General features: G+C 45.4%; 1 protein-coding gene across 1 annotated transcript in view; it reads right to left on the bottom strand.

Annotated features, from left to right (window-relative positions):
* LOC134396128 (zinc finger protein 91-like) overlaps positions 1–11,573 on the bottom strand; it is a 54,850-nt gene that overhangs the window by 38,120 nt on the left and 5,157 nt on the right. The window contains exons 2-5 of the mRNA XM_063122495.1: positions 10,503–10,625; positions 10,071–10,166; positions 7,651–7,782; positions 4,387–5,603 (exon numbers count right to left, since the gene is read on the bottom strand). Coding sequence (XP_062978565.1) covers positions 4,387–5,603; positions 7,651–7,782; positions 10,071–10,166; positions 10,503–10,614 — 1,557 coding nt within the window. The 5' untranslated portion in view covers positions 10,615–10,625. The remainder of the gene's footprint in view (positions 1–4,386; positions 5,604–7,650; positions 7,783–10,070; positions 10,167–10,502; positions 10,626–11,573) is intronic.

The raw sequence follows: 11,573 nt of genomic DNA, 5'->3' as shown, positions 1-11,573 counted from the left end.
CCGGACCTTCAGACTCCCACTCCAACACTGTAGCCGCTATGCCACACTGGCTCTCATCCACCCTTGGTCTGATCCAGCAGGGCTCTTCTTACGTTCTTATCTATACTGGTATCTTATCTATACTGCTATCTATACTGGCGTTGATACAGGCAGTATACTGGTATTGAAGTGCACTGTCAACTGTTGGGGCCCATGACACATCACATATACTGTTTTCAAACTGCTTTCATAGCGCTATAGCCTACTTGGTGTAGATCTGGCCCAAAGCTGCTGTCGAATGCATGATTCTGTTTTGAATATTCTGTTCAGTCTTCCCACCCCAGATGTTTTGGGATTCAACACCCATCAGCCCTGGCTAGCATAGTCAATGGCCAGGAATCCCAGGAGCTGAAGTCCAAACCGTCTGGACAGAGCCAGGTTGGAGGGGAAGCGTCCTAGTGGTTAGACTGGGTTCATCTTTATTTAGGTTTATGTTTTTGTTCTGTACAGGGGTGGATTAAGATATGCAGAGGCCCTAAACCGTACCAAGCTTCAGAGAGCCCAACACATAAAAATAAAGAGAAAAAAGTGTATTACATTATAATAGGAAGGATAATGAAAGGGTACCACCAGCATTAGGGAGTGCTTGTAGTGCTAGATAGCCTTCTCAGAAGCTGGGTATAAAAGCACTAATAAATGAAGTTGATTTGCACTTCTAAACTGGCTTTAGTTTGCATATACGGTATTGCCTCCAATAGTAAATGCTGCGTTGCCATGCTTTCTCTATATAATGCAACTCTGGTGTAAGTCACACCAGATTTCTTAGTTACCTGACATTTTAGTTATGTCCAAAATATTTAGAGGCCCTGCATAATATGAGGCCCAAAGCCTTGTTCCTAAATTCAGCACTTGTTCTGCAAAGCTTTGAATTGATTTCACAGGCAAGGAATTCTGCTCTCCACCTTTTTTCCCCTTTTTTTTAAAAAAGAGGTTTTTCCTATTGTTCCTAATCTATTATGTTAGGTTTTTTATATATATATTCTGGTACAATTACTTAGGGTGACCATATGGAAAGGAGGACAGGGCTCCTGTATCTTTAACAGTTGTTTAGAAGAGGGAATATTAGCAGGTATCATTTGTATGGAAGCAGGACCTGGTGAATTTCCCTCTTCATCACAACAGTTAAAGTTGCAGGAGCCCTGACCTCTTTTGCATCTGGTCACTCCAGCTGCACTACAGTGAAATTCCCTTTTCTGTATAACTGTTAAAGGTGCAGGAGCCCTGTCCTCCTTCCCATTTGGTTACCCTAGATTATTCCATCTTATCGAGTTTTGCTATGTCTGGCAGCAGCTCTCCAGGGTGTCTTTCCTATCACCTGACCCTTTTCGATCGGAGAATACCTAGGTTTGAACTTGGGATTTTTTATGTACAAATTATGTCCTTTACTCTCAAGCCATGGTTTCACCTATCCACGCTATCATGTTGGAGGTGATTAAGGTAGCAATCCTACATTCACTTACCGGGAGGAAATCCCATTGAACTCAAGTCAGTGGTACTTGCTTCTGAGTAGGCATGGAAAGCTTTTTTAAGCTACCGTATTTCTTCGATTCTAAGACGCACTTTTTCCCCTAAAGTAACAGCTCTAAAAATTGGGTGCGCCTTAGATTCGATGGCGCCTTAGAATTGAAGAAATACGGTAATTACATTTGTCGAGTCTGCAGCGGGACAGGCGGGGAAAGAGGGTAGGGGGTGAAGAGCGAGCGAGAGAGAAGGGAGTGGAGAGAGAAGCGGGGGGGGGAGAGGGGCAACGTCTCGGAGCATCTCAAACGTTGCCGCCAGGAGCTGGCTGGGAGGGACCCCAGCTCCGGCAGGCCAGCGAGCTTCCAAAGAGCTCGGCCTCGCCTCTGTTAAGGAGATGGGAAGCGGAAGAATCACCTGAGCAGCGCTGGTTGGGCTCGCCCGCCCACCCCCTCCCGTCCGTGTGAATGGTGCAGACCAGCTTTTGAATGCATGTGTGGCTGTCCGTTCCCAGGCAGGGGACGATTGGTTCCTGCTTCCCATTTATGTAACCTGCCTCTATGCGTGTGGGTGTCTCGCTCGCTCCCTGTTCCTCTCCCCCTCCTCTGCGTGTATGTACCGTAAAATTGCTTTGCTGGCTGATTGGAGAAATTTATTTTTTCTTCGAATCAAAGCTTTTTTTCCCTGTTGGTGGCACTGAAATTAGTGTGCGCCTTAGATTCGATGGCGTCTTACAATCGAAGAAATACGGTAAATAACTTACGGCACAAACCTATGCATGTTTCACCGAAAAAGGTCCTACAGCCACTCATTCATGGGGGGGGGGGGGGGGCAGAAACCCATTTCTTTCATCTCTACTGTTTCTTTAATAACGGATTGTCTAATTTGGCTAATTGCTGACGGTGCAATACAGCTAAAGCTTCTTTGAAACATATGTTTTGGCAATGTCCAATAGTTGCTTCTTTTAGGGAGGAGGTTATGGCCGCTGTGACGTCAACCAAGCAGAGGCCCGGATGGAAGCCTGGAGGGCCTTAAACCGCGCGTTTCTGAAACGCTGAAACATGCGGTTTAAGGCCCACCCACGCTTCCATCCGGGCTTCTAATTGGGAACGCCTCCTGCCCTATGGAAGCGCTACTTTTCTTCGCGTTGTGGATGACGGCGCTCCTTTCCCATCTTCTTTTCTCATAGGTGCCTGGACCCAGCGTCGTTCAGTGGTTGAGCACATGACACTTTGCCTGCTGAAGGAACCTGGTTCAGTCCCTGGAGTCTTCAGGTAAGGTTCAGAAACAGCCCTACCTCAATCCGTGGAAAGCCATTGCCGGTGCCCACCATGCTCAGTAGAAGCATCAGTGGCCTGGCTCACAGGAACACAAGAAGCTGCCATGTACATCACACATAGAGAGCCAGTGTAGTGGTTAGAGTGTTGGACTGGGAGTGGGGAGAGCTGGGTTCTGGTCCCCACTCAGCCATGGAAGCTCACTGGGGGGCTTTGGGCCATCCCTCTTCTGTATCTGGTCACGCTAGGCAGGGCTCCTGCAGCTTTCACTCTTGTGATGAAGAAAGAATTTCACCAGGTGCTGCATGCCTACAAATGACACCTGCTGAAATTCCCTTTTTGATTAATTGATTGATTGCATTTATATACCGCCCAATAGCTGAATCTCTCTGGGCGGTTTACAAAAATCAAAACCCTAAAAACCTATGCTGGACCTATGCAACTGTTAAAGATACAGGAGCCCTGTCCTCCTTTCCATAGGGTCACCCTAACGTTTCGTGTCAACACAGATTTCTTTCCCCGTGGAACTCATGCCGCCTCAGAAGCTTGACCCTTTGATGTATCCTCAAAAAGGTAAACGGTTCCTGCTCGACTAGGTGACTGCGTTTATTTAGCAAAAGTTTACAGACTATCACATTTAGAGATGCCAGAAAACAGGCTCAAAGACGTTAGAGGATTAAAATGCTATCAATCCTAAATCCATGAGGACTAAACCCCAAACAAGCAAAAGACCAGAACTCTGCCCAAAATAAAACAAAAGTCACTTCCCCCCCTCAAATCAATGATTAAACTATTAAAAAAAAACAGGACAAATAGTCAAATATCTTGAAAAGCTGGGTAAATGCAAATATTTTCATCTGTTTTCTGATGCTGCATAGAGCTGTCAGTGGTTGGATTGCCTTCAGGGGGGCGAGCATTTAAGGATGTAGCACTACCACAGACAAGGAGCGTCATCAGACAAGCTTTTTATCGTGCGCTCGCTACTGCCCTCTTATGGATGTTTGCACGTCCTTTAGGTGATGTTGTCCACCTCCCCCGTGCCTCCCACTCATTTTTTACGTTACAAAATAGACCCCTTTTAATCCGTCTTTTTTTAAAAATGGAACGTGCTGCCATTTTCTGCTGTGTGCAGGAAAAGCATTGCGATAAAAGCGGCCCCTGAATGGGCAGCGCAGTCATTGCTACTTCCTCTTTCTCTCCCCATGTAAAGAGACCATTGCTTTTGTTGGACAGCAGAAGGAGGCCATAACGCCGGTAGGGAAATGCGAAAATCCACACTCCATGTCTTTGGCCTTACTTGTTGACAATGAAGGCACTAGAGCTGCACACCGACTGTTTGTTCCTCCTCCACCAACTATCTTCCTTCTCCACCAAAAGGGACAAGTTTCACTTCGCGCCTTGGTTTTGATCCTTTCTGCTGGGAAGCCCTGCATAGTTGAGGAGGACTATAGATTCCCACCGAAGTTTCCTAATAGTTCAAACCTTTGCACAGACACCCTCCAGTGGTGTTTATGAAGGTGAGCTTAACAAAGCTTTCCTGTCAGGGTAAGCAGATATAGTGTTCCTCTTTCATATGGGTACTCTGATGCCTTATAAGATAACGGCTCTCAATGAAGCTCTTTCCACACTCAAAACATTTATATGGTTTTTCCCCTCTGTGTATTTTATAGTGAGAGACAAGGTAGTTGCAGAATCTGAAGCTCTTGCCGCACTCCGAGCACGTGTAGGGCTTCTCTCCTGTGTGGATTCTTCGATGTGAAGTAAGGGATCCGCTTTGAGAAAAGCTCTTGCCACACTCGGAGCATGTATAGGGTTTCTCTCCTGTGTGAATTCTCCGATGCAAAGTAAGGGATCCGCTGTGAGAAAACCTCATGCCACACTCTGAGCATGTATAGGGTTTCTCCCCGGTGTGGATTCTCTGGTGTGAAGTAAGGGTCCCATTGTCATAAAAGCTCTTTCCACACTCCAAACATTTATATGGTTTCTCCCCTGTGTGTTTCCTTTGGTGCAAAGTAAGGCTTCTGCTGTAAAGAAAGTTCTTTCCACACTCCAAGCATTTATATGGTTTCTCTCCTGTGTGAATTATTTGATGAGAAATTAAAGTTTTGTTACAACTGAAACTCTTTCCACATTCCAAGCATTTATATGGGGTCTCCCCTGTGTGAATCCTTTGATGCAAAATAAGGGAGTCACGCTGACGGAAGCTCTTTCCACATTCTGAGCAGGCATATGGCTTCTCCCCAGTGTGAATTCTTTGATGCAAAGTCAGGGAGTAACGCCGACTGAAGCTCTTTCCACATTCCAAGCATTTATACAGTTTCTCGCCCGTGTGCATTCTTTGATGCAAAGTAAAGCTTGTTCGCCTAATGAAGCTCTTTCCACACTCTAAGCATTTATACGGTTTCTCTCCCGTGTGAATTCTTTGATGCAAAGTAAGGGTATCACGCCGCCTGAAGCTCTTTCCACACTCCAAGCATTCATATGGCATCTCTCCTGTGTGAGTTCTTTGATGTGAAGTAAGGTGCGGCCTGTGAGAAAAGCTCTTTCCGCATTCTGAACATTGATAAGGCTTCTCTCCAGTGTGAATTCTCTGATGTAAAGTAAGGTGTGGTCTCTGTCCGAACCTCTTTCCACACTGTAAGCATTTGTATGGTTTCTCTCCTGTGTGGATTCTTTGATGCGCAGTAAAAGAGTTACGCTGGCTGAAGACCTTTCCACATTCCAAGCATTTGTAGACTGAGTCCCCTGTGCGAATTCTCGGATGAGAAGTAATGTTTCCACTCCAGCTGAAACTTGGCTGTGTAGTTCCCAGAGGTACCAGGCTGGGCACTAGCAGAAACAAAATGGGATATTGGATGAATTTGAAGCCTGTACTAGGAAGACAGTTCTCCTATTCTAAAGGATTTTATGAATTCATGGAGCATTTGCCCATCAGGAGCCCATGGTAGATAAAAATGGAGCCTCCATTTACAGAGGCAGTATATCTCTGAATATCAGTTGTGAGAACAGACATGGGAAGGCCTTGCCCTGCTCGGGAACTCCTTGGAAGCGTCTAGCTGGCCATTTCTTAGAAACAAGGCATGGGATAGATGGGCATATTTTTTCTTATCTACAAAGGCTCGCATGATTACGATCATGATTATTTATTACCCAATGACCATCAGCAGCACATCCAGGTTATAAATTTATAGATTTAAAATTATATCTCTGTGTGTGTGTACGTGTATAAATCTATAATTTCAAATATTTTAATTTATAGATTTAAATACATAAATATTTCACCCCTCTCTGTGTGCGTATAAATCTATAGATTTTAAATATTTTAATTTATAGATTTAAATACATAAATATTTTACCCCTCCCTGTAGGCGTATAAATCTATAGATTTTAAATATTTTAATTTATAGATTTAAATACATAAATATATCACCCCCTCTGTGTGCGTATAAATCTATAGATTTTAAATATTTTAATTTATAGATTTAAATACATAAATATACCACCTCTCTCTGTGTCCGTATAAATCTATAGATTTTAAATATTTTAATTTATAGATTTAAATACATATCATAGAATCATAGAATAGCAGAGTTGTAGGCCCCTTCCAACTCTGCTATTCTATGATTCTATGATTCTATACAAGGCCATCGAGTCCAACCCCCTGTTCAATGCAGAAATCCACCCTAAAGCATCTCTGACAGATGGTTGTCCAGCTGTCTCTTGAAGGCCTCTAGTGTGGGAGAGCCCACAACCTTCCTAGGTAACTGGTTCCATTGTCGTACTGCTCTAACAGTCAGGATGTTTTTCTTGATGTCCAGCTGGAATCTGGCTTCCTTTATCTTGCGCCCGTTATTCCGTGTCCTGTACTCTGGGAGGATCGAGAAGAGATCCTGGCCCTCCTCTGTGTGACAACCTTTTAAGTATTTGAAGAGTGCTCTAATGTCTCCCCTCAGCCTTCTCTTCTCCAGGCTAAACAGGCCCAGTTCTTTCAGTCTCTCTTCATAGGGATTTGTTTCCAGACCCCTGATCATCCTGGTTGTCCTCCTCTGAACACGCTCCAGCTTGTCTGCGTCCTTCTTGAATTGTGGAGCCCAGAACTGGACGCAATACTCTAGATGAGGCCTAACATAAATATATCCTCTCTCTCAGTGTGCGTATAAATCTATAGATTTTAAATATTTTAATTTATAGATTTAAAAACATAAATATATAATCTCTGTATGTGTATAAATCTATAGATTTTAAATATTTTAAATTTTAAATCTATACATTTATAACCAGGATGCGCTATTGGTGGTAATTTGTTTTGTTTCAGAGTGCTGTATCACATTTCTTATCCGCATCGCCTGTGTATTGATTCGTTATTAACAGGGAAAAGTTAGGGAGGGTGAGGATTAAAAACATTACACAACAGCTCTGGGAATACTCAGTAATGTGGGAATGCGGGTCTTGCTTGTCATTTGGCAGAGGTTACAGCAGCAGGTCAGGACTGTGGGCAGCACATGCCGTGAGACCCGCGACACAGCGACTAGCACTGCAGAGAACCCAACAACCAGGATTTCTTGGCAGGTTGGATACCACATAGCACAGCCTCCAGATATGCTGAACTGCAACTCCCATCGTGGCTGGATACGATGGGAGTTGCAGTCCAGCACATCTGCAGGGCGGCAGATTGGTGAAGGCTGTCAGAGGATATAAATGGCTTAGAGTCCCAGCCTTCCTCAACCTGGGGCGCTCCAGATGTGTTGGACTACAACTCCCAGAATGCCCCAGCCAGCTGGCTGGGGCATTCTGGGAGATGCAGTCCAACACATCTGGAGCGCCCCAGGTTGAGGAAGGCTGCTCTAGCCACTACACCACACTAATCACCACTCACCCTCATCACTCGTGTTTGTCAGGAAGTATAGATCCTCCTGGCATCTTCCAGTGAGCACCCCGTGCTCCTTTTCGGACACAGAAATCTCCTGTTGAAAACATCCCACCTCGGTTTCTGTCACAGTCTCTGCATCTTTGGATGAGAGAAAGAGAGACAAGTAGGTCCAGAGAGAGAATCCTGAAAAGTTATCTCTATTTTTTTTTTTTAAAAAAGGTAGAAAGTTCTGGGCAGGACAAATGGAAAAGGGGAATCAGCAACAATGGAGTCAAATACCCAGAATTCCAACCAGCGCAAAGAGGGCCTAGGGTGACCCTATGGAAAGGAGGATAGGGCTCTTGTATTTTTAACAGTTGCATTGAAAAGGTAAGTTCAGCCGGTATCCTTTGTAGGCATGCAGCACCTGGTGAAATGCCCTCTTCATCACTACAGTTAAAGCAACAGGAGCCCTGCCCTCTTGTGTATCTGGTCAAAAGGGCAGCTTTACCTGTTGTGATGAAGAGGGCATTTCACCAGGTGCTACCTGCCTACTAAGGACACCCGCTGAAATTCCCTTTTCTGTACAACTGTTAAAGATACAGGAGCCCTTCCTTCCTTTCCATAGGGTCACCCTACATTCGGAAGACCATGGAAAAGAGAGACAGGAATGGCCTTAGCCTGAGACCAAACTAGAAGTCCGGATGTCCAGAGTTCAGATATTATTATTATTATTTATTACATTTATGTCCCGCCTTTTTAGGATGCTTTTAGGATGTTTTTTAACAGTGTATACTATGTTTTTAATCTGTATTTTATGCTTGCTGTTGTTCCCCACCTCGATCCAATCAGAGAGGTGGGTAAGAAATATATTATTATTATTATCATCATCATCATCATCCAAGGAACCCAAGGCAGCATACATAATCCCCCTCCTCTCCAATTTATCCTCACAACAACAACCCTGTAAGGTAGGTTGGGCTGAGAGTCTGTGACTGGCCCAAAGTCACCCAGTGGGTTTCCATGGCCGAGGGGGGACTAGAACCCGGATCTCCCGGCTCCCAGTCCAGCACCTTAGCCGCTACACCACACTGGCTCTTGATTCTGTTTCCCACTCAGCAGGAAGCATTTGGCAAACCCCTGTACTCTCAGGCTCCTTTCTTTCCCTACTTCAACACCACTGCCTGTCAGTAACTTCTGCTTCCTCTTATCACCTGTGTCTGTCGGGTAGGAAATAATTCCTTGGCATCTTTCTGCTAGGCTCTCCTGTTCTTTTTCTGACCCAGTGATTTCCTCTTGAGTATGTTCCACCTTGATCTCTTTCACAGGCCCGCCACCTTTGGGAGGGAGTCAGAGACAGAGAGAATCTTGGAACCCAAAGCCAGCTAAAGTGCATTTCTTTTCTGGGTGAAGGGAACACAGATGTTGGGGAACACCTCCAATTCTACAACTTAGGCTCAAGTCCTAGACAGAGGCCTTGGCAGATGTGAAGGACATGGGGCATTGCTGGCTGTTTTAACCCTTTAATTGTACTGGCTTTTTAATTGTATTATTCTTTCTGCTCTGTATCTGTTCTGGTATGTGTTGTGTAGCTGTGATGGTATGTGAAGTGGGGGTGGGAGTGTGGAACTCTGGGCAACGGGACTCCAAGGTCAGATACAAAAGAGGGCCAGGCTCCTGCAACTTTAACTGTTGGGATGAAGAGGTAATTTCAGCAGGGGCTGCATGCATACAAAGGACACCTGCTGAAATTCCCCTTTCAATACAACTCTTGTAAGAAGGACCGAGGGGACAGGAGCAGGCAGAAGTAACATCGGGGCCTGCTCCTGCTGGACTCTTCCCCCCCCACACAGGGCAAACTGCCATCTTGGCCCTGTGGGGAAGAAGAAGGACCGAGGGGACGGGAGCAGGCAGAAGTAACATCGGGGCCTGCTCCTGCTGGACTCTTCCCCCCCCCCCACAGGGCAAACTGCCATCTTGGCCCTGTGGGGAAGAAGAAGGACCGAGGGGACAGGAGCAGACAGAAGTAACATCGGGGCCTGCTCCTGCTGGACTCTTCCCCCCCCCCACAGGGCAAACTGCCATCTTGGCCCTGTGGGGAAGAAGAAGGACCGAGGGGACAGGAGCAGGCAGAAGTAACATCGGGGCCTGCTCCTGCTGGACTCTCTCTCTCTCTCTCTCTCTCTCTCTCTCTCTCTCTCTCTCTCTCTCTCCTCCCTCCCTCCCTCCCTCCTTGACTCCTTTTCCTTGTGTGTCATGTCTTTATTAGATTGTAAGCCTGAGGGCAGGGACTGTCTTTTTTGCTAAATGTAAGCCGCTCCGAGAGCCTTTTTTGGCTGAGGAGCGGTGTATAAGTATGATAAATAAATTAAAAAAAAACCTCTTAAGGATACAGGAGCCCTGTCCTCCTTTCCATAGGGTCACCCTACAAATATCTAAGCATCTACCTGTTAATGTCTCCTTTTCCATGGACCCTTGAGCAGAGATGTATTGTCCGTCTTCTCCCAGGCAGCAGATGACATCAGCACTAAAACTCAAATGTCCTTGAAACAAAACAGACCAAGCCACACTATAATTCATTCGAGTCCAGGATTGTCTAAGGTAGGGTGACCCTATGAAAAGAAGGACAGGGCTCCTGTATCTTTAACAGTTGCATAGAAAAGGGAATTTCAGCAGGTGTCATTTGTATATATGGAGAACCTGGTGAAATTTCCTCTTCATCACAACGCAGCTGCAGGAAAGACTTGGGAGCCTGAAACTGAATTACAAGTCCGGAAACCCTTTTTACGAATCCTGATTGTGCCACAAACTGCCATTCTCTTTCAAACCTCATCCCCTTTCACCACCAGGTCTTGGCAATCGCTGTTTACTCTCATCACCTGTGTCTGCTGGGAGGGAAATAAACTCTTGGCCTTTTCCCGATGGGGTCTTGTGCTTTTTTCTGGACTCAGGGACTTCCTGTTGAAACTGTTCCACCTTGATCTCCCTCATGGTCCTGCCATCTTTGGGTGAGAGAAAGGACGACAAAGAGAAACCCCTGAAAAGTTAGTCCTTGTTTTAAAACACGGTAGAAAACTCTAGGCCGGACCAATTTTAGGCAGCCTAAAGAGATAGCAACTGCCAAAAGAGCCTGCTAGGTCTATTTTTTTCTGGGGAAGAAAAATGTGGGGTAGCAGGTATAACTCTACAACTTCAGTGTGGTGGCCCCATCATCCCCCAGAATTCCCTGCCTCTGGAATTCAAGCAGGCGCCATTTTTGTATTCCTTCCGGCGCCTCCTGAAAACATCGTCATTCCAGGAAGCCTTCCCTTAATGAGCAACCATGGTTTACTTAGGGTGACCTTATGGAAAGGAGGACAGGGCTCCTATATCTTTAACGACTGCATAGAAAAGGGAATTTCAGCAGGTGTCCTTTGTATGCATGCAACACCTGATGAAATTCCCTCTTCACCACAACAGTTAAAGCTGCAGGAGCTGTACTAGAGTGACCAGATTTAAAAGAGGGCAGCTTTAACTGTTGTGATGAAGAGGGAATTTCACCAGGTTCTCCATATACACAAATGACACCTTCTGAAATACCCTTTTCAATGCTACTGTTAAAGATACAGGAGCCCTGTCCTCCTTTTCATAGGGGCACTCAATATTATGGAGAACCTTCAAGAAAACTAGGGTGACCATATGAAAAGGAGGACAGGGCTCCTGTATCTTTAACAGTTGTATTGAAAAGGGAATTTCAGAAGGTGTCATTTGTGTATATGGAGAACCTGGTGAAATTCCCTCTTCATCACAACAGTTAAAGCTGCAGGTGCCCTGCCCTCTTTTAAATCTGGTCACTCTAGTATAGCTCCTGCAGCTTTAACTGTTGTGGTGAAGAGGGAATTTCATCAGGTACTGCATGCATCCAAAGGACACCTGCTGAAATTCCCTTTTTCAATACAACTGTTAAAGAC

Source organism: Elgaria multicarinata, chromosome 3, assembly GCF_023053635.1.
Source record: "Elgaria multicarinata webbii isolate HBS135686 ecotype San Diego chromosome 3, rElgMul1.1.pri, whole genome shotgun sequence".
Lineage (NCBI taxonomy): Eukaryota > Metazoa > Chordata > Lepidosauria > Squamata > Anguidae > Elgaria > Elgaria multicarinata.
Note: the sequence above shows the minus strand (reverse complement) of the source record. Positions and strands in the feature narration are given on the sequence as shown.